We start from the raw sequence: 23,385 nt of genomic DNA, 5'->3' as shown, positions 1-23,385 counted from the left end.
TCAGGATAACTTGATCAATATTCTGTATTCAGATCTGCCAAGATACAGTATCAGGCCAAAGGCTGTCACTTAAAACTAGAACAGTTGTGATGTTAGCAGGGCCTTGCTCCAGAATCCAAAAGGCCTGCAACTGCAGATTACCATAGGGCCTGCCACACATCCTGTATGGGATCCCTCTCTGCCACCACAACCTCAAACACCAACCTCTGAATTTTCTAGACCACATGGCCAGAGTGCCTGAACAGCCTCCACAGCAGCCTGAGTGTGCATGTGGAAGTAGCAGGTTGTAGGTGAGATGTGAGGGATTCAGGGGCATGTGTTTCTAACCTATAGTCTTGCCTCTGGGCCCTATGGAAATGCTGCAAATGTGCCAGAGTTGCATAGTGGACAATTAGGTGAAAACCTGTTGGCTTTCACAAGCAGCATCGATGGGAGCTCCAATGGGGAAACTGTACCACCACACTGTCAAGAGACATACAGGGCTGCAGAGTTTACCCTGCCTGCAACCTACATTAGTCAGGTACAGTTTCAATGCTAGCCATAGAAACCAGGCTCCGGAACAAGAGCAGGAGACATCATCATACTACAGCACTTAGTACCAACAATGGCCTTGTCTGTCAGTTTGTCTTCATCCCAAGTTCTGTGGGAGCGGGGATAGTAGTGTAGGCTCAGCCAGACGCACACCAACTGTATAGTGTTAAGAGGATAGGAACTCACAAAAAGCCGGAGTCCTTCCTTAGCATGCCTTCATTCCGTGTGCATTCTGTTTACCAGACTGCTGTGGAGAGAAACAGCATCCATGTCTTCCAGCTCTTGTTGAGAAAGGGAAATGGAGCATGTTGTAGTGACACAAAAATGACTTTGTTAAGCCCATTGCTCTGTGCGCTAACTCAGTGACACTAAGTTGTTTCTTAGTACCCTACTGAATCTGGGATTCAACAATTACAGGATGCCTTACTATTACTCAAAGGATTCCTGAAAGTTCACAGTAAATAAATCAAAAGTACCAGGGACAGATGAACACCCTTCCTGAATAAGACCTTTTGTAAGGAATATTTGCAAAATAGAAAAACAGATCTCTCTATATAAAGACACTGAAGGATTCCATCACAGATACACATTTCTTTTACCTCTAATTCGGAGCAGAATATAAAGAACAGTTGGATTATGAGACTCTGAGGTGAGATTTGCCTGAGAGGAACAAGACTTGATCAAGTGTTGTGATGGCCACTCTTTGTAGTCAACTAGGCTCCATCTGTAATTAACTAAAACCAAAGTGGATGGGGACACGTGACGGGATTTGTCCTCATTAAATCATCTGAAGTGGGAAGACCCACTTTTAAAGCTCCACCTCTAATCTGGACCACACCTGCTGCTGGCTGCCTATCTATAGGACATCAAAGAAGGAAGTTTGCTCGTGGCTTTTTGCTCTTACTGGAAAGTCCATTCCTTCACTAGCATTAGAACCTACTTTGGGGTTCTGATTTATACTGAAGACCATCTGAGACATCCAGCCCTGTGGACAAAACAACTACTAGACCTGTTAGTAGACAGCCATTGTTGGACTGGCTGAACCACAGCCTAAGCCATACACATTCACTCCCTAAGTTCTGTTCCTCCAGAAAATCCTAACACTAACATTTAAGACAATTATGTAAAGTTAAATTCACATACCACGTTGAGGATAAGCTATGTGCTTGACTAGATAATAAAGCTATGTGACCATAATTTAAAAATAAGCACAAATTATGGGCATGTTTGCAAAATAATGACCAACAAGAATGAAATTGTCTCAGTAGTTAGGAAAATATAAACCATAACAAAATGTCAGGAGATGTAGTGCAGTTAGCTCACAACTCCAACTGGAAACTGGAAAATTCCAGTAAGACTAAGCACGAGTGACAAAGTACAAACCAGACTCTTCTCACTGTACTGCTAGGCAAGCTAACGTAGCAAAGGAAGGGAGCAGTTTGACATCATGTAAACCAACAGTTCACAAACACTGTTACCTGCAATTCCACTGTAGCTGATCATGCATCCTGAACACCTACCACATTTCCTAAGGAAGACTGTATTCTGCAGCTTTTGCTCAAAATGGCAATTAGGAGGACTGGTAGGTATGGTGAGGAAGATGATAGGTATGAGGAGGAGGACTGGTAGGTATGAGGAGGACTGGTAGGTTTGAGGAGAGTTGGTAGGTTTGAGGAGGACTGGTAGGTATGAGGAGGACTGGTAGGTATGAGGAGGACTGGTAGGTATGAGGAGGACTAGTAGGTATGAGGAGGACTGGTAGGTATGAGGAGGACTGGTAGGTATGAGGAGGACTGGTAGGTATGATGTCAAATGGTAGGTAGTTAAGTGGAGAAGGAAGTTGTAAAAGATGACACAAGTAGGCTAGCACCTTCAGATTTCTCTAAAGCAAAACCCTGCCACACGTTATTTGTAGCAGGAAGCACATAGAGCAGAAGTATAAATCGTCAGGTATGAAGGAGTGCACAGACTTTATAACAGTAAGCTGGCTCTGGAGAAGGAAGAATGGGCCAGAGAATATAAAAGAGTTAACATTTTATTTCTTTAAAAATCAGAAGCAAATATGGCAAAATAGTAATGGGAAGAGTACAAGTAAAATACTGTCATTTTACTATTTTCTGACTATTTTGAAATTTTTGTAATTTAATAATGGTATAATAATCAACTAACTATTCACACCATAAAATGTATTGTGTTAATATTATTTAAGCAGAAATGCATATACATATGTTAAAGGATGAGAAAAATAAATTAAAAATAAATTTTAGAAATTGCTATTTAGTTTCGGATTTTAAGTAAATTTGTAACAGGGCTTTGACTCTGGCGATTTTAAGTTCCTTTTATGCTAAAATTGTCAGGGCTGGTATCCTGTCCATGAGTGTTGTCAAAACTAAATAAATAAACCCTGTATGTGGTATTCCAAGTGTCAGTCTTGCTTCTGGAAAGCTTCCCTTAGCATTATCAACAGGAGTGAACTGACAACTATGCACACAAGTCTCGCAGCATGTGTTTGGAGTCCTGAGCTCTCACATGCACAAAGCCAAAGCTCTTCTACCCTATCTTCTCTTCTACTTGGGCTTTGGGTCAAAAGTCAAGAACCAATACTGGAAATGTTATAAACAAAATTTTATTGTAAAACCACTTGAAGAGAAAAAGAGTAATTTTCACAGAGGCATCCCACAATCCTTGTGACTACTATGTCAGAGGCAGACAGAAAGGTAAGAGTGTTGTAGGGGCTAAGAGGTAGTAGAGACTTGCTATCTACACTTCACTCCTTCTCTGACCTCAAGATTGTAAGATAATAAATACTACACAGAAAAAACCAGAAGACAGACAAACTGATACTGACTTGCAACCCATACATAGTTCTTCCTCTGGACTGTGATCCTGACCAGTTTCATACTATTTCAATAACAGTCATTTTGACTAGTTGATGGTAAACAGTAATTTTATTTGACACGTGTTGCACCCTTCTAATTAAACATTTGAAACACAGGTGATGAACTGAACTTTTAGGTATCCTAACTACTAGATATGAAATGGAAGACTGTGTTCCAAACTTCCACACTATATACTGTGAATACAGTGTTTAAAGGCAAGGGCACTGTAACCAAAGGCAGATTTCACGTGTTTGCACACTTCGGTCCATTAAGACATAATTTCACCAGGCTTGGTGGTACACTTTAACCCCAGCACTTGGGAAGCAGAGACAGGAAGATCTCTTGAGTTCCAGGCTAATCTGGTCTACAGGGTGAGTTCCAGCCCAGCCCAGAGCTACATAGTGAAATCCTGTCTCAAAACAAAACAAAAACAAAACAAAAATATTAATTTTACTTAGTACTATATCCTTCATTCCTGATAGTTTTAAATAATTAGCTCCCCCAATTCCTGATTTGGTGTAACTATGGCTAGTAAGGATAGCAAACTTTGTTTACAAAATTTACAGCCTCCTACAAGATTTTTCAGTATTTTTTTCTCCACACACAAGTATACCTTAGTGATCTTTATTCGTTTCTTGAGTCTGCTACCATTTTACCTCACAAACTAACCAAATAACTGCTTGCTTCAGATTCTCACTCTTTGTAGACTCACTAAACTGAGTAATAGATTCAACCAACACATTCACAATTCAAACCTCATTAACATGGAAATAATTCTTTCTCAAACAAAAGATTAGTGTCAAGGATGTAAGCTATGAATTTCACAATTCTTGACAGTGCCCCTTAGAGTTCACTCAGTTATTTCATCATGTGAAATTTTAGAGTTCACTTCAAACAGCTCTGGATGAGGATGGAAATAGCTCAGTGTCTTTATCATTAAATCAATGAAAATCAGAGTCATTTTAAATTATCGTTGTCCTCACTAACAAACAAGCCTTCGTCTCATCCACACACGTAAGTCAGCTCTCGGGTCACGGGCCTTATACTTGGACTGTTCACCAGCATAGACCAAAACATGGATGCTTTCTTAAGTTATAATAGAGTTTATGCTTTCACAAATTTCGGTTCTATAATTTAGAATATTTAAGAAGAGATATATTTATTTTAATTTTAAATATACAAAGAGATTAAGCCATTAATATAAATATTTTCTTTCAAATATGTAATATTCTCTTGTAAAAGAAAAGTTTCCGAAGATTTACAAAGCACTCTACAGAGAGGTGAGCCTGACTTGAGGATCACACTGACAGAGGTGGCATTTCTGTCATGCTCACTGGCTTCACGTCAGTACTTCAAGATGGAGCCCAATCCATTCCCTCTGGCTTGACCTACTGCAGGGGCGACTTCCAATGAAAAACCTCAGAAAAAGGTTTCCCGACAGAGCGGACAAGTGGACTTGTTGCTAGATGTAAACCATTTGTACTGAAAAAGAAAAGGTTTTAATGTTAAAGTTTTAAGGCTTTCATCTCACATATACACATAGAAGGTAATCTGTAGTGACAAAATGAAAAAGAGAACAAACCAAGCATTTTGCATCATGTCTCCAAAATTAACACAATGAAATGTTCTTTCTTGAGGCTACACTGTGACACAGTATACGAGGGCTCACACATAAAGCTAAGGTGGAATGAAGACATATGGAGAAATCATATGTTCTTCCCAACAGTGTTTAAAAGATAAAGGGCTCTGGTGCTGGACGGCCAAAGTCAAGTCTTATAGCCTCCCATCCAGGCCAAGATCTCCCAAGACCATCAATCACTGAGTGCTAAGAGCCCCACGTGAAGTATCCATTCCTTAAAGGGCTTTGATACACCATCTCAGTAAATCACTAATAATCTTTTATAGAAAAAGTCATTTCTTTGGGTCTCCTATAAACACATAACCGTAAGTTGTGTGTTGGCATGACAGTGACTGGGTCATGAGGTTGTAAGAACAATTCTGTCAGGCTGGTTCTCTCGTACCTTCCGTGGCTGCCAGTCTCAGGCAGCAAGTGCCCTTCCTTTACCTGCTGAGATCATCTTACTGGCCCGACACACAATCTTTCAAATAAATATCACATGTAACATATACAAACCACAAAGACTGTTAAGAGATTTCTCTTTGCCTTACCAAGCAGGCTGAGTGGAACTTTTTCTTGCATGTTCTACAGGCTTTTTTGGGAAGGGAATAGTTGAAACCATGAATAACTGAGAAGCAGATCATACAGTCTTCAACACCCTCAAATCGTTTGTCTACATTATTCTTCCATAATGCTAAGCCTTCCATGATACTTCCGTTCTGTTAGAAAAGAGGAAAGACAGTCAACACATACTAAAGGTCTCCAAATGGTACTTTTATTCAATACCACAAATTTCAGGCTGAATTTTAATTCTGAAAGAAGAGAATCTGGCTGATCATATTATCTCCTAACTTTCTTAAATGTTATTTTAAATTACTACTGAATTTTTAGAAAGAAATATAGTTCTTATCATTAAAGACAGTTTTAACAAGAAATCCTAGGGGTTAAAGGCTTAAGCAAGATTCAGGCAGGGGCACAGAAGAGAAGTGGAAGTTTATAAGTGAATTAACCAAAGGGAAGGGAATACAAGAAACCCTTATAGAAACCCACACCTTGTAAGCTAATTTAAATCCATTTATTTATTATTTATTCATTTACTTAGGTTTTTTTTTTTTTATTAACCTGAGACTTTTACATAATGTGCTTTGGTCATATCCACCAATTTCTCCCTGGTCTCCACTCACATCTGCCTCTAACTACCTCCCCTTAACCCAAACTTTGTATCCTCTTTACGAAAAAGGGAAAAAAAAGTAATTTAAAAAATAATTTAACATATGCTACCTATGCGTGAATGGTTGGTTAGCAAGGTTCCAGAGGCCCCCAATCTGGATCAGGGCTGTTACAATCATTCCTGATGCCTGTCAGAACAAGGTAACTACCAGAACTCTGTGCTCAGCACTGGGGGCAGAACGGAGAAACCAAGCTAGAGCTGACTTCAACACTTGCTCCCTGCCTTCAGTGCCAGAAGGGGACCACCGTGCAGTGGTGGCCCGAGGCTGTGAAGGTGGCCACAGCTTTCTCACTGGGTCTGTGACCTGCTTCATCAGAGGGATTCGAACCTGGTACTGTAAACCTGGCCAAAGCCCATGGCTCTATATTACTGTTACTTTGCCAAATGACAAGCATGGTTTTAACTTGTAAACATGTATGTTTCAAGCCCACAGATAGGTGATGTCCTTTCTTGTGTGGCCGCACTAGAGAGAGCACTCAGAGCTCGTCACATGCTGAGCAACTGAGCGGCTCACAACTGAGACTCCCTAAGTGAGGCCTCTGAACAAGCACTTGAAGCTTAGGAACCGTCTTAGAAGAGGAGCAGAGAGAAGGTAAGCGCCAGAGGCTACGGAGGAAGCTCTCTTCTGCGCAGGGCAGGACTTGTGCACTTAGACACTCCGGCAGCTATGGTAGCCGGCACACAGTAGGTCAGCCAACAGTACAGCAGGCAGGGAGAACAGCACTCAGTGTGGGGAGGGACCATGACATGAAACAGACGACGGCTGAAGGGAGACATCTGAGAGCGAGTCTGGGAGGGAAGCTGAGAGCGGGCATGCCCAAGACAGAGTGCGTGTGCAGGAAACTGGAAAAAACACAGTATTCTTTAAACAAAACAAAAACAAAACAAAAAAAAAAAAATAGAAAAAACTTTAAAGCTTCCTGAACCAATGACTAAGTGTTAGGCTCTTAGCCTCTCTGAGAAAATGAAGTCATTCTGAATGGCTCTCCTGACAACTGACTTTTCAACTAACAGTCACATCATCCAACCAGCTCAGCTGATTTACAATAATGCAATGTAAATCATCTTTAAAATAATTTTTACTGCAAAATACTTAAAGTATATACTTTGCAACATACAAACAAAACTAGAGATTTATAATTAAAGATCAAAGCAAAGTTTAAATGCAGGAATAAAAGCAACTGAGAAAACACTGGTCAGTCGAGTCTCTCACGGGAGTCCCTTAATTTCTTTAGTCCCACAGGTTACTCTACATCTTGTGCACTGTCAATGGAATGCAGTCGTCTCGTCTCTGCCAAGCAACAGGAAATTAAGTACAGAACTTGAAGAGCAAAGCAGAGATGACAGCTTCAGGTCATTTAGAAACGCATTTGCCAAGAATTTTCTGTTTGTTTTATTTTATTTTGGTCGTTTGGCTAATTTTTTTCCCCAAGACAGGGTTTCTCTGTGTAGCTCTGACTGTCCTGGACTCAATTTATAGACCAGGCTATCGTCGAACTCAGAGATCCGCCTGCCTCTGCCTTCCAAGCGTTGGGATTAAAGGAGTGCGCCACCATGCCCAGCTTTACCCCAGACCTTTTAGCAGGGCCCTCGTCTGAAGGCAGGCGCGCACCTGCCCAGCCGCTCTCTCTAGCAGGGCCCTGTCTGAAGGCAGGAGCGCACCTGCCCAGCCGCGCTCTCTAGCAGGGCCCTGTCTGAAGGCAGGAGTGCACCTGCCCAGCCGCTCTCTCTAGCAGGGCCCTGTCTGAAGGCAGGAGTGCACCTGCCCAGCCGCTCTCTCTAGCAGGGCCCTGTCTGAAGGCAGAGTGCACCTGCCCAGCTGCTCTCTCTAGCAGGGCCCTGTCTGAAGGCAGGAGTACACCTGCCCAGCTGCTCTCTCTAGCAGGGCCCTGTCTGAAGGCAGGAGCGCACCTGCCCAGCTGCTCTCTCTAGCAGGGCCCTGTCTGAAGGCAGGAGTGCACCTGCCCAGCCGCTCTCTCTAGCAGGGCCCTGTCTGAAGGCAGGAGTGCACCTGCCCAGCCGCTCTCTCTAGCAGGGCCCTGTCTGAAGGCAGGAGTGCACCTGCCCAGCTGCTCTCTCTAGCAGGGCCCTGTCTGAAGGCAGAGTGCACCTGCCCAGCTACTCTCTCTAGCAGGGCCCTGTCTGAAGGCAGGAGTGCACCTGCCCAGCCGCTCTCTCTAGCAGGGCCCTGTCTGAAGGCAGAGTGCACCTGCCCAGCTGCTCTCTCTAGCAGGGCCCTGTCTGAAGGCAGGAGTGCACCTGCCCAGCTGCTCTCTCTAGCAGGGCCCTGTCTGAAGGCAGAGTGCACCTGCCCAGCTGCTCTCTCTAGCAGGGCCCTGTCTGAAGGCAGAGTGCACCTACCCAGCTGCTCTCTCTAGCAGGGCCCTGTCTGAAGGCAGGAGTGCACCTGCCCATCTGCTCTCTCTAGCAGGGCCCTGTCTGAAGGCAGGAGTGCACCTGCCCAGCTGCTCTCTCTAGCAGGGCCCTGTCTGAAGGCAGGAGTGCACCTGCCCAGCTGCTCTCTCTAGCAGGGCCCTGTCTGAAGGCAGGAGTGCACCTGCCCAGCCGCTCTCTCTAGCAGGGCCCTGTCTGAAGGCAGGAGCGCACCTGCCCAGCCGCGCTCTCTAGCATGGGCCCTGTCTGAAGGCAGGAGTGCACCTGCCCCGCCGCTCTCTCTAGCAGGGCCCTGTCTGAAGGCAGGAGCGCACCTGGTGGGTGAGGTATGTACTCAGTTGCAGCATCCAGTTGCGCCACTGCTGCACGGCCACGCCGATCCTCTTCCCGCTCTCCACGGTTATTGAACCCAGAGGGTAATTGGAAGGCAACTGTATTATGAGCTCAATGACTATGTCTTCGATGCTGTAAGTGGCCATCACTTCTCGAGTAGTAGCTCGCGCCTTAACCTACAATACAATGCAATACAATAAAAAAAGGTATTTTTCTATGCCAAATAACTTATTACACCAAACACTTTGATCGACTAACAGCTGAAGACTACAAAGAATAAGGACATAAACCCATCATTTATCTGACACTAGGCATTTAAACAGCAGGCTTAAGAGCCTGGCGTGTGGCAGAGGGTGATGGTGTGTACCTTCAATCCAAGCTCCGAGGGCAGAGGCAGGTGGATGTCTAGACTGGACTCCAGAGGGAGTTCCTTGTGAGCCAAGGTTACAAGTGAGACAGTGTCTCAAAAAAAAAAACAAACAAAAAACAAAAAACTTTGCATGCTTTAGAGTGACTTTACTACATTTACAGTTTGTCTCACAAGGGATGCTTTGTGCATAGAGAGTATCCAACTGTAAGATGTCTACCATATCTTTGTTAACACGCAGGAGTCAGAAAATGAGGTAAATTATTTTCTATCAATTTTGAATCAAAGATTACAACTTATGATGAACTAAGCAATCAGAAATATAGCTGGTATTCATTTATCTAGAAGAAGCCAAGACAATACTAACCGTCATGCCACTGAATAACTGGGTACTTGTTTGTACAGAAGATATTTCTTGAAAAGAAAGAACATTGCTGACATACTTGCTTGTGAATCTATCGACGATATTGAAGACACGCTTCTCACTGCTATTCCACCATAGCCTAACCATGGCAGGCAAGTCTTTCAAAGTCATGTGATAGACGGAGCATGCCAGGTGTGGGATATGGTATGGAAGAGTGGCTGTTTCTGAGGAGGAAACAAATTCCAATTAGTGCTGTGCACTTTTCGCCTGGAGCAGCAGACTGACAGAATACTCCTTAGACAGCCATGGCTACTACTCAACAATAGTGTGGCACCTCATAAAACAGAGAAAGGCCCCCAACTCCTGGAGGATTAGCATCCTCCCACACACTCAAACTGAACCCCAACTCCTAGAAGATTAGCATCCTCCCACACACTCAAACTGAACCCCAACTCCTGGAGGATTAGCATCCTCCCACACACTCAAACCGAACCCCAACTCCTAGAAGATTAGCATCCTCCCACACACTCAAACTGAACCCCAACTCCTGGAGGATTAGCATCCTCCCACACACTCAAACCGAACCCCAACTCCTAGAAGATTAGCATCCTCCCACACACGCAAACTGAACCCCAACTCCTAGAAGATTAGCATCCTCCCACACACTCAAACTGAACCCCAACTCCTGGAGGATTAGCATCCTCCCACACACGCAAACTGAACCCCAACTCCTAGAAGATTAGCATCCTCCCACACACGCAAACTGAACCCCAACTCCTAGAAGATTAGCATCCTCCCACACACGCAAACTGAACCCCAACTCCTAGAAGATTAGCATCCTCCCACACACGCAAACTGAATCCCAACTCCTAGAAGATTAGCATCCTCCCACACACTCAAACTGAACCCCAACTCCTGGAGGATTAGCATCCTCCCACACACTCAAACTGAACCCCAACTCCTGGAGGATTAGCATCCTTCCACACACGCGAACTGAACCCCAACTCCTGGAGGATTAGCATCCTCCCATATGCTCAGTCGGGTCCACAATAATAAGAGGTAGGAGTAAAAATCCCTCTGATACAGAAGTCTGGAAAGACTATCCTATGTCTCACACAAAAGACAGAAATGAAATGGGACAAATATTTTTAAAAGAGAAACATGTAAGGCTCTTTCGGGTTGTTTGTTTGTTTGTTTGTTTTTTAATTATAAAAGTAAGCTGTCTCCTTTACTGTCCCCAAAGCTCACTAAGCTACTGGACTGAAGTCCTAGAAAAACCACCCAGGACCTGGAGAGATAGCCCAGTGGTTAGGAACATTTGTTGCTCTTGCAAAGAACCTAGATTCCCAGTACCCAGACGGCTACTCCCAGCTGTCTGTAATTCCGGTTCTAGGGAGCAGACACCCTCTTCTGGCCTCTCTGGGAAGAAACCTCGTGCACATACCATGCCCAGCTTCACAGCACTCTCCAGTCAGGGATGTTTAGTTCTTCACAGGTGGCTCATGCAGACAGATGGACTACATTTCTGTCTCAACTAAAGTCTGAGCTTCCAGGTGAAGAACATAAACTTCACTTTAATTTTGTTTCATCAACTGAATATAGATATCTGGGTGTGGTGGCACATTCCCTTAACCCCAGAAGAGGCAAACAGATCTTTAGGAATCTGAGGCCATCCTACATAAAGTCCCAGGTTAGCATGGGCCAGAGAGTGAGGCCCTGTCTTAAAAAACAAAAATTAAAAGAAAAGATTCATATAGAATACTAAGCTTCCAAAATTAATGACATTCTTATCTCTAAGGTCCAGCTCTCTGTTCTAGTAGATGAATGTGGAAAAGCATGCGTTTTGGCACCCGCAGAGTTGAGACTTCCATCTGGACTCTCCTCCATAACTCCAGGAAGCTTAGTACAACTGGGCCTGAGCAAAGTCTCTAAGAAGTTATGCACGTGTCACTCACTGACCTCTAATACTCAGCTGAACCTCCTCGGTGAAGAAGGTCTTGGGGTCTTTATTTGATACCTCAATAGCTGTCTCTCCATAAGTAGGGTTTTCTGGCATAAGTCTGAAGAGATGATAGAGTAACTTATTCAGACTCTTTGTTTTCCGAAGGTACATTGAATACAGAGCACGGAGCTGGTGAAAAGCAGAGAATGGATTAGTAAACTCAACTATCCCAAGACAAAAGAACAAATAACCCTGTCATAGATCATGCAGCGCTATGGTATAATGCATTCCCACACGTGGAATTATACAGAGAGGTTAGTCATGTAGTTCAGTGGCAGAACACTAACATGCGCCACATGAGACAGTAAGCGCATCTCCAGCACGGTCAGAACAGACATTACAGCAGCACTCCTATAAATGAGGCGCAGCCCTTGAGTCCGCCATGGTGTGGCCCTGCACCTTTCCCCATAAGCCAGCAGTGTCCCTCTTCATTGTTAGATGCACAGCTCTAAGATCTTTCTCAAATCAACCCCCATCGATGCAGCCAGCGCTGGTCTGCAGCTCCATGTGCTCCAGGCATATCTAGTTGTCATTGCACACAGATGACGAACTCATATGCTGCCACACATTCCTTCCACACCGTAGTCTAAATCTTGCAAATTCCTGAGTAAAACTAATCTCATTTTCAAGGTTAACTTTTCCCTATCTCAAATATGACAGCATTCTTTAAGAACAGAACACAGCAATGAGTGGCAGAAAATGCCATAAGTATTTTACCACCAATCAGAAAATTCTGAATAAAAAATTTCTAGGGGGGCTGGAGAGATGGCTCAACGGTTAAGAGCACTGACTGTTCTTCCAGAGGTCCTGAGTTCAAATCCCAGCAACCACATGGTGGCTCACAACCATCTGTAATGAGATCCGATGTCCTCTTCTGGGGTGTCTGAAGACAGCTACAGTGTACTTACATATAAAAAATAAATAAATAAATCTAAAAAAAAAAAAAAAAAAAACCAAATACTATTTAAAAAAAAAAAATTCTAGTTCCCCTTAAAATTAGGAGAATTTGGCACCGTGTGAGCGAGCACCGGAACTCTGTGTGAGACTCATGTGTTGTAACTATTTGTTTCTCAATAGCACAGCCTGGCCCGGGCAGTGTCTGGCAGGCTGGGCAGTGGTGGCACACGCCTTTAATCCTAGAACTTGGGAAGCGGGAGTTCTGAGTTCAAGGCCAGCCTGGTCTACAGAGTGAGTTCCAGGATAGCCAGGACTACACAGAGAAACCCAGTCTTGAACCCCCCCCCCCCCCAATAGCACAGCCTGTTTTTTTCTCCATCTTTACGGCTTTGGTCTCTGCAACAGTCCCATGATGATTCCTTTCAACAAGCCGCACACCTCACAGCATAAGCTGTAAGATCTGTAAGCTCTGGAGCTGACTCTTAAGACATGCTGATAAAACCTTTGCAATGGAGACATCTAGAGACAGAACCTTTCCCAAGTAGCAAAGTCTTACACCACCAACACACCAGCACAGGCAGTAACACACCTGCTAACTCTTACACTACCAACACACCAGTACAGGCAGTAACACACCTGCTAAGGGATCAAGCCTCATGATGGAAAGTACCTCTATTAAAAATTAATCAGGAGAAAACACTCAAATAAAGACAAATTGTATGGCACACTGCAGACACAAACGGTTAAGTGCTTTTGTAAAGCATCCTGAGGTCTGCAACATATTTTCAAAAACTAAACGAATAAAAAAAGTTAATACAGAAGTCGGGAAGACAGTTCACTGAATAAGGATGCCTGTCACACAAGCCTACCACTTCAACTCGCTCTCTTCCTGCGGGCCCCATGGTTCAGTCCACACTGCATAAAACTTAGTGTACTCATGTATACCTGTAATCCCAGACTTCAGAGCTACAGGACAAGAGACCAGAAGTTGAAGGACATTCTAGACTACCTAGTGAATCTGAGGCCAGTCTTGGCTACATGAAACTATCTTAAAACATAAAGAAGGGGTCAGAGAAACGGCCCAGTGCTTAGGAGTGTGGACTGTCCTTCAGAGGACCTCAGCTCACTTCCCAGCACCTACGTCAGGGAGCTCGTAACTGCAAGTAACTCTAGTTCCAGAGGTCCTGACTCCATAGATGCCTACCACTACCACCACATGTGCACATAATTAAAAATCAAGTAAATCCTTTAAAAATTAAAATAATAGCAATCCCATCTTTGTTGGCATGTTTTTCTGTGGTTGTGGCATGAGTCTATAATCCCAGCATTTGGAAAGGCAGGCAGAAATACTGCTACAAGCTGAAGATCAGTGTGAGGCTAGATTAGTCCCAAGTCAGCTGGTCTACACAGTGAGACATTTCAGAAAAGTAGGGGAGAGGGCTGGATAGATGGCTCATCAGGTGAGACCACTTGCTACTCTTGCAGATGACTGGACTTTGATTCCCAGGACCCATACTGGTGGGTTCACAACCACCCATAACTCCAGCTATAAAGGATCTGACATCCTATACCCTCTTTTGGCCTCCAAAGATGTCCACACTCACAAGCTCATACCTAAACAAACATATAGACACATACATATGTAAGAATGAAATAAACACTTTTAAAACACTGGATCATGTATCAGAAGAATTAATAATGTAAAAATGGCCATCTTATCAAAAGCAATCTACAGATTCAAGGCAATCCCCACCAAAATTCCAACACAAAACACTCAGGATAGCTAAAGCAATCCTGGATAATGAAGTATCACCATCTCAGATTTCAAGTTGTATTACTGAGCTATAGTAATAAAAACAGCATGGCACTGACACATGCCAATCACCTGAATAGAACTGAAGATCCAGAGACAACCCCACACGCCTGTGACTGCCTAGTTTTTAACAAAGCAGCCACAAGTATATCGTAGAAAAAAGCCAGCATCCTCAACAGATAATCTTGGCCAAACCTGCTATTTGCATGTAGAGTAAAAACAGATCCATATCTTATCATTCTGCAGAAAAATCAACCCCAAGTGGATCAAGGAGCAAATATGCTTCCCCTGATAGAAGAAGAGAAAGCAGGAAATGGTCCTGAATCCACTGACAGAAGTTAGGACCTTCTAACAGTACACCAGAACTCAGCCACTAAGTTCATCAGTCTATAAAGGGACCCTCATGAGGCCTCAAAGCTTCTGTGCCACAAATGACACCATCATTAAAGCAAAGAGGCAGCCTACAGAATATGAAAACACATCGTTACCAATTAGCATCTAGACTAAACAAAGGACCTAAAAACACAAGAAACAATAACCCTAATTAAAACTGGGGAATGGAACTCAAGAGATTTCTCAAAAGAGAGAACACTTAAGGAGACACTCAGCATCCTTAGTTATTAGGGAAATGCCAATCAAAGCTGCTTTGACATTTCTCTTACCCACAGTCAGAATGGCTAAGGTCAATAAAACAACAACAGATTTTCACAAACATACAGGGGAAGGGGAACACTTACACACTGCTGGTGGGAGTGCAAACTTGTAAAACCTCTACAAAAATCAGTGTGGAGGTTTCCCAAAAAGCTGAAGATTGACCTAGCACAAGACCCAGCTCCCCGCGGTTAGGCACACACCCATGCTATTACAGAAACACTTGCTCATCCACGCTCACCACTGCTCGATTCATAATACCCACAAAACCCGAAAACAGCCTAAATGTCCATCAACTGTTAAGTGCATAAAGAAAACGTCGGAACATTTACACAATGGAATGTTATTTGGCTGTTAAAAAAGTGAAATTCTGAAGTTTACAGGTAACTGGATGGAGCCAGAAGCAACCATCCTGAATGAGGTAACTCAGGATGTTACCTTTTGAGCTTTAGATATGTGTTTCAATACAAATAGTACACAGAGGCTAGGTAGTTAATAAAAGACCAGTGAGAAGAGAGAATCTCCCAAGGAAGGGGAAATAAAATATAGCATTCTGTAGAGATAAAGGCAAGACTAAAATAGGAGGGTTATATAGGGAGGAGGATTGGAGAGAAGTGTAAAGAAATGAATATATATAGAGAAAAATAACCTAAAGGCCGAGCCCTTTGAAATGCCACATAGAAACCTACTACTGTGGAGGATTCCTAAAACATATGTTTAGAATATGGAGAGACAATGTCCCAACCAAACATGGTATGCCACTAAGTAGAACCTCCAGTGCCAGCAATGGGTTCCATTTCTTGAGTCATTGGCTAAAGGGGTCCCACAGCACATCTCCCCCAAACATCATACGCTATTTCCAAGGCTATATGGTATGGCCCTGTTGTTGACCATACAACTTACGTCATCAAACATGGAGAAATGGAGCTAGTGGCCCACTAGAAGCTTCATTCCCACTGACGAGTGTTCATGGTTCTGGAAGGTGGCTGTATGCTAGTGGAGGGCCTACAAGAGACACCTGCTATATGACATACTGGTGTAATGGTGACACAAATTTTAACCAAATTTGGGGGGGGGTTGGTTGGTTTAAGGCCTATTCCCTAAGATAGAACATTGCCAAGGTGGCTAAGAACCTGAAACTAAACAGGTCTTGGGCAGGCCCAGGGGAAAACCCACTTTTATTCTACTAAAGGAATATAGCAATAAAATGACTCCTAATGACACATTGCTGTATCAATAGATCAGTGTATCCCTCAGCTCCCATCAGAGAAGCGTCTCCCTTGTAGTAGAAGACCTACAACTGGGCAGTGTGCAGCTACTCTGCACTAAATGAGATGCCTTTACCAAACACCTCCACTCAAGGCTCAGGCACATATGTGGAAGAGGCTGCAGGACAATTCTGAGAGTCAAAGGTGATGGGTGACTGGAAGGAAACAGTGCCATCCACATCAACAGTGGACTCACGGGTACTGTGACAGCATGCACAAGCCAGACAAAATCCCATCTTAGAGAAGGGGAAATAAATGTAAGAAGTGATTGTGGTACGTGGGCTGGACCTAGGTCCTCACATATGTAGTAGATGTACAGCTTGGTCTTCATGTTGGTCCTGCACAACTGGAGGGAAGCTGTCCCTGACTCTGTGGGCTGCTTGTGGATTCTCTTCCCAACTGGGCTGCCTTATCTGGCCTCAGTGGGAGAGGATGCACCTAGTCCTGCAGTGACTTAAGATGCTAGGGTGGGCTGGTAGCCAGAAAGACCTCCCTGTTGTCATAGTAGAAGGGAAAGGTGCTATGGGGGAGGGGCTTGAGGGAAGGACTGGAAGGAAGGGGGCTGCAATTGGAATGTAAAATGAATAAATAAATAAATTAATGGAAAAAGAAGTTACTTGTGATTAATACCTCCTAGGAGAGTAAAAATCAGGTTTCTACATTAAGAATCACTGTTTATATCAACTACACTCCAATTTTGTTTTATTGATGTGGGGGGGGGGGGGTTGAGGAGTTGAGGAAGAGGAAAGAATATTATTAAAACATATTGCTTATTAATTTAAAAAAACTAGATGAAAAGAGAGTTTATCAACCATATTAATGGGAGAAACATGAATATGACCCAGAAAATCCCATTTTGGGGTTCATGATGCAAAAGAAATGAAAACTTATCTTCAAAAAAAGACACATTCATGAATTATAGTAACACTGTTAATCATAGCCCACAAGTGGCAGTATCATGTTTACCAACAGAGGAACAAATGTGGTATTATACACAACAGAGTACCTTTCAACCAACAGGAAGAAACTGATGGCGGTCCACCCAAAGTCAAGCCCGGCTCCACAGTGAACTGACAGCCTATGCAACCTAGTATGATGTAATACGGAGGGGGGTGTGGGGAGGGGACTGGGAAATGACTGCTGAGAGCCAGCGCGCTGGGTGCTAAGCCCTGAGGATGACGACAGCTTCCTAACTGTAACTCAGCTATCATGTAAGGTTTGCCCTTTACACAGATGATGTCCCAATATGTAAAATAGAGCTCTCAGTGAAGATATCAATCATGTGCTGGAATACTGCATGGCGCCCATGAACTGTCATGTCTTGATGTAATATGTATTCTGCCAGGCAGTGGTTGTGCACACCTTTAGTCCTAGCACTAGGGAGGTAGAGGCAGGCGGGCGGATCTCTGAGTTCCAAGACAGCCTGGTCTACAGAGTGAGTTCCAGAATAGCCAAGGTTACAAGGGAAAGCTAGTCTCAAAACAAAACAAACAACTAATCAAACTTATACATTTCTAACAGAAGGAAGAACATACACAGGGCTGTCTCCAGTTCAATCCAGTTTGCTAAGGGTTTCTTGAGAAGTTAAGGCATCCCATGATTTGAAACCATTACATTTTTTTTTTAACTGTCTCAATCCATTTCAGAATACAGCTAATACATTTACTCTTCTGTGACATTCTGGTTGATTTGTTTATATCTATCTCCTTTCATATTTCAGGCTCAATAATAAATGCTCGTGCCCAGGACCTGCACAAGTCTGCTCCACATGGGGTCTGAGAGCGGACAAGGGAAGTAGGCCCACACACCCATCCTAACCCAAAAGTCATTTCCAATGGAGAACCACTTGCAAATGAAAGCTTCATTTTCTCCAAGGAAGTCCCACTGGGGAAACAAGCTTCTCTTAGGGGTAGTTCCCAGGACAGCAGTAGATACCAACAGAAACAACAATGGTGTCTTTGGAGGGCTTTTTTGTTTGGTTGGCTTTTTTCTCTCATGTTGTCAGGGTATTTTGTTGTTTGTTTGTTGGATTTTTCTACCTTACAGATCCTTTGTGTATATTATGGGTTCCAGCTTTGAGTATTTATGGGATCATTGCGTGTGTGAATGTGTGTGTATGTTTCTTCTGCTTTTTCTTTGGCTATTTTTCTTAGATGCCTATTTGTTTTATAAGAAGAAACAGAAAGAGTGTGGAACCGGATGGGAAGGGAGGGAAGGAGGAACTGGGAACAGTAGGGGAGGCTAGGCTGTAATCAGAATATATCATATGAAATATTTTCAATTAAAAAATGTTGCTGTTGCTGGGCACTACGGTATATTCCTTTAATTGCAGCATTCATAAGACAGAGGCAGCAGATCTTGTGAGTCCCAAGCCACAGCTACATAGTGAGACCTTGTACTCAAACTAAAAAAACAAAAGTTTCTGTACAATCTTTTTGGGTTCCTACCTAATTTTTTTTAAGTATAGAATAGAGTTTATTCAGGGCATGGGGAGGGGAGTTGAGATGCTAACAGAGGCAGAGAGAGAGGGGGGAGGGAGAGAGAGAGAGAGAAGGGAAGGGAAGGGAAGGGGAGGGGAGGGGAGAGGAGGGGAGGGAAGGGAAGGGGAGGGGAGAGAAGGAGGGGAGGGGAGGGGAGGGAGGAGAGGAGAGGAGAGGAGAAGAGAAAAGAAGAGAGGTAGCCATGGGCACGTGGAGAGGGGAAGGAAATGGAGGGACAGGAGGGAGAGCGAGAAAGGAGCAAGAACAGCTCCTGTCTGTCGTGAGGATAAAAAGCACAGTGGTAGCCATTCTCCTGATATAAGGAATATGGTCACTTTTAAGATGACAAATTTTATACACACCAAATTCTGAATTTGCTGTTAATTTTTGTCAATAATCTTGTAGGAACAAGTCTATAGGTTCCAAAAAGACTCTTAAAATGCATCAGCAAATAACAGTAGCATAAGAACTAAACCTAAGAACGGGCTTGACAGGAATAAAATATTCTATTTAGCAACTAGATCAGTGTTGCTCCTAGTATGATCCTCCCTGAAATACGAAAGTATAAGGATGTACACACTAACATATTTGTATTAAGGCACGGGCATAAGCAACAACATAAAGTATCGTTTAAGATTTCTGAAAAACTGACTGGAAAAGAATGTCAAAAACATTTAAGTACGTTTGAAGTGAGAAGTTCTCAGCTAAGTATTTCATATTTATGTAAGAGAAGAAACTTACCAGGGCTGATTAAACCAAAGTCTGACATCAGGAAAGTGTACACTTGTATTCCCAGCACTCTGAGGCCGAGGCAAGGGGATGCACATGTCTTGAAACCAACGTGAGAACAAGGTCATGTCTTAAAACTGACAAAAAGGGTTTTGTTGTTGCTGTTTATTTTTAAATAAAATGTATTTCTACAGAAGTAGAAGCTCTAATTGTGCATGGTGGCACACACCTATGGTGCTAGGAGTGTACAGGCTGAGGCAGCAGACTCAGTGCTTGCCCAGGCTGGATCTGTCTGACAAATGAGAGGAGGAGAGTGTGGGAGCAGAGGAGGGCAGAGGCTGTGGGTTCTTCTGACATGTGAAGTAACAGAGACATCTAGCGGCCAATGCAGGAACTGCACATTATTAGTCCATTACATTAGGGTAGATATTACAAAGGCTACTTTGCTGGACTAAAGTTTTTGCTTAGGACACTTGGTAGCCTTTCAAAGACTGTCTTCAGATCACGGGTTTTCAGTGATGTAACAACTGAATCTGTGCAGCAAGGTGGTGGCTTCCAAAACAGCAACACCTAATTCTGATTCTCTAAAATCACCATTAGAACAAAACTAAACCATACAAAGATCTTTCCCTGAAGTACAGAAATGGTTGAGTACATTCTGTTAGGAGAAAATAAATTACCCAGACCCATTTCCAAGATCCACTCCTGGGACAGAAGCTTGCATCTGAAAGAGGACATGATCTTGGCAGCAGGCAAGTGAACCTAGCTGGCTAGGTTTGGATCAGATGCAGAGCATTCCCACCCAGATGGGAGGGGGGGCTTCAGAGACACCCTGCAGTGCACAGCCCACAGCCGTCACCTGGTGTATTCCATAACACCCGCCCACCCTCCAAAAGTCCAGTATGTATTCACCTGAGACGAGGCAGCTTTGAAGAAAGTGAGTATTAACTTCCAGGTAAGGAGGTATCCCAGAACGTAGCAGAAATCCTCGCTCAGTGGTTTAATGGTGACTATCTGGCCCACGGGAACACAGCCCAGGACATTCTCCAGCAGCTCCTCCTGAGTGCTGAGAAGAGACATGAGAGCAGCGGGCGGCGACCTGGGAAACAACCATCACACAGGACATGTACCTGGCTCGGAACGAATTCATGGCACTTAAAATTTTCAGTCATTTAAACAAAGAAAATCTTCCCCTATTTTCCAAAATAATAATAATAATAATAATAATAATTAATGTCATCCCATGCTGTAAAAAGACACTATGTGTCAACACCCGAATACAGCTGTAGAAAACATCTACCCCAACTTTCTGTTTATAATTAAGGAAACAAGTCTCATGGCCAGAGAACAAGTGATTTCTGTCAAAGCGGGTCAGGGAAGGCGTGGGGCCCGTAGTAGCCCTGTACCAACAGGAGACACGGAGCCTCACCTTACTGTCCGCCCTACAGTCTTACTTTACAGTTACAACACGTCAAACAGATCACGACTCAGCCGAAGGATGAGTACATTCAGAGTGTCTGTATTCTGCAGTGCTGATCCTCACATTAACTCAGTACCATTTCCACGTGCGCTGAAGGGTCTTAGAAAGCGGAGTTCTCACTGGCCTTCCAGAGTCACTTAGCACCCTTTTCATTTAGTGCTACTTTCTCTGCTGGCTTTCTCCAAGCTTCTGCCATCCCGTGGCCCACGCCTTCTAGTCTGTAACAACGGCCAGTGCTGTCTCACAAATATCATCTGAAGTTGCTTTCCAACGGCCGGCCACCTAACACTGTTATCTAACTTCTGGAATGACTCCACCTCAGCCTGCTTCTTTTTGCAGTGTATGCTCTATCTCACGTCAGCATCAGCTGGTGGCATACCATGTCCTAGCAAATGCTGTCCTAAATCCTTAGTGACTCCCTCTTCATGGCTGTATCATAGATTTGTTTGCCCAGATGCACAGGTATGTGGAGGCCACAAGAGACCACTGCGTTTCTTCCTTTATCACGTTTCAGCTTACTTCCTTCAGACAAAGTCTTCTCACTGAGCCCCACTCAGCACTCACGTCTAGGCTACTCTTAGGGAGGCAGGTTCAGGGCACCTGCCTGTCCCTGACCCCTTCCCCAGTCCGGGCAAGCAGGCACATCTAGCCACACACAGCTTTTATGTAGGTGCTGGGGATTCCCCCCAGAGGCTCCTGCTTCATGGAAGAGCTCTTACCTACTGACCCAGTTCCCTAGCCCCAGAATCCCATTTTTCAGGCTGTCTCTTATCTGTCTTAACTAGCGGTCTAGCTTCACCATCCACCACACCCTCCGCTGCTTTGTGCACAGTAGTTCCTTTAGACTCTCACTGAACAAATGACAACAACTTGTGGACTTGCCACAATCCTGAGCACTCTGGATGCTGTGGAAAGTGAAATAGGGACAGAAATTCTTTCTCTCAGAGCTTGCCAAATATCCAATTAAAATAATGAGTGACAAACACTGAACCCACCATTTCCATGTATATCTTCAACAACACACCTCAGTGTCTGTGCCCAGTGTTCTTCTGCACTGTTCCTATGCTGTCACCCTTTGTCTAAGCGCCTGTCTAAGCACACAGACACACTCCTAGAGAGCAGCGGCATCCATTAGAGGACAACCTACTACACACTGTACTTGCCCCTCAGCACTGATAGTCTGTGAACAAAGCACTGATTAATAGATACGTCAGCTGCTTCATTATTTCCACAGCTACACATGGTCAAAGAGTCTTAAGGCACAGCAGCATATTGAATATGCTTCAGGAGTAATTAAGAGAGAGAATAAGGGGGTAGGGGAGATCGCTCACTCAGCAGCTGAGAGCACTGAAGCTCAATTCCCAGCGCCCACGGGGCATCTCATAAGTATCTATAACTCCAGCTCCGGGGGATGTGATACACTCCTTTGGACTCTGTGGGCACCAAGCACACATGTGGTACTCTGTTATAAATACAGACAAAATACCAACACACATAGAGTAATAAAATATCAAAAGAAAATCTTTAACATAAACTTTGGATTTCATTTGCCTTTTGGAACTTCCAAAGAGTATGCATGCAGAATTGGTACAAATCTGAAGCCAGAGTCAGGATGCAAATTACAAGAATATGACAAAAAGAGCCCTAAGGGAAGTGGGCTGGGATGCCCCAGCGTGTGAGGTGCTTGCTCTACACGTGTAAGGACCCGACTTTGGAGCCCCAGAGTGTAAAGCTGGATGTGGGAGCATATCTCTGATTCCAGCTCCTAAGGCAAGATGGGAGGTAGTGACAGGAGAACCCCCATTGGCTGGTGGGGTCACCTAGCAGGGCAAACTGCAGCAGCACACACAAGAGACTATCACAGACAAGGTGGAAAGAGAGGACCCACAACCCAAGGAGGTCCTGCAATCACACTCCATGGCGCACACTCAAAACAAAAGTGAAGTGAAAGCAAACAAGCCAAACCCTTACAAAGCCGGCTCCTCCTCTTCATCCCCATCAGACCTCAGGTTGTCCTGATCATGCTGCGGCAGCTCAGGCATCAGTCTGAAAGGCAGAGCGTCATCTTTAGTGCGTACACACCCAACGTCCACTACTAACTTGTGCTTAAAGCTGAGTATATCCTTTAATAATCCCTTTCCGAAATAACTGCTTACAGACAAAACTGTACAAATACGATGTACAAAGGGACAAAAATGACATGGTCAAAACCTTGTCCTCTCTATTATTAGGATATATATAATCCAGTCTCCTTTCTCATTTAATTTTTTTGTTTGTTTTTCTGGGTTTTTTTGTTTTGTTTTGGTTTGGTTTTGTTTTGGTTTTTTTGGTTTTGCGAGACAGGGTTT

At 43.9% G+C, this 23,385-nt stretch overlaps 1 protein-coding gene and 1 long non-coding RNA gene across 6 annotated transcripts in view; both read right to left on the bottom strand.

Moving 5' to 3' along the window:
- Positions 1-3,141: 3,141 nt before the first annotated feature.
- Ltn1 (listerin E3 ubiquitin protein ligase 1) overlaps positions 3,142-23,385 on the bottom strand; it is a 57,766-nt gene continuing 37,522 nt past the window's right edge. Inside the window, exons 24-30 of one of the 3 annotated variants that reach the window (XM_052159058.1) lie at positions 23,009-23,083; positions 20,470-20,656; positions 11,677-11,848; positions 9,721-9,941; positions 8,968-9,162; positions 5,580-5,747; positions 3,142-4,892 (exon numbers count right to left, since the gene is read on the bottom strand). In XM_052159058.1, the coding sequence (XP_052015018.1) occupies positions 4,830-4,892; positions 5,580-5,747; positions 8,968-9,162; positions 9,721-9,941; positions 11,677-11,848; positions 20,470-20,656; positions 23,009-23,083 (1,081 nt within the window). In that variant the 3' untranslated portion in view covers positions 3,142-4,829. Of the gene's footprint in view, positions 4,893-5,579; positions 5,748-8,967; positions 9,163-9,720; positions 9,942-11,676; positions 11,849-20,469; positions 20,657-23,008; positions 23,084-23,385 lie in introns of those variants that run through there. The other 2 variants (XM_052159059.1, XM_052159061.1) reach the window with 2 other exon arrangements.
- Positions 7,878-8,945, bottom strand: LOC127666264 (uncharacterized). 3 transcript variants are annotated; one of them, XR_007973584.1, is made up of 5 exons: positions 8,717-8,945; positions 8,420-8,616; positions 8,221-8,369; positions 8,022-8,070; positions 7,879-7,921 (listed from the first exon to the last, which is right to left on the bottom strand). It is a non-coding gene; the product is annotated as an uncharacterized LOC127666264 (long non-coding RNA). The 3 variants fall into 3 exon arrangements; XR_007973583.1 differs by lacking the exon at positions 8,022-8,070 and having other exon boundaries at positions 7,878-7,921; positions 8,121-8,369; positions 8,817-8,945; XR_007973582.1 differs by lacking the exons at positions 7,879-7,921; positions 8,221-8,369 and having other exon boundaries at positions 7,934-8,070.

This window comes from Apodemus sylvaticus, chromosome 15 (assembly GCF_947179515.1).
Source record: "Apodemus sylvaticus chromosome 15, mApoSyl1.1, whole genome shotgun sequence".
NCBI classification, from domain to species: domain Eukaryota; kingdom Metazoa; phylum Chordata; class Mammalia; order Rodentia; family Muridae; genus Apodemus; species Apodemus sylvaticus.
The sequence above is the reverse complement of the archived record's forward strand: the minus strand, read 5'-3'. Positions and strand labels throughout refer to the sequence as shown.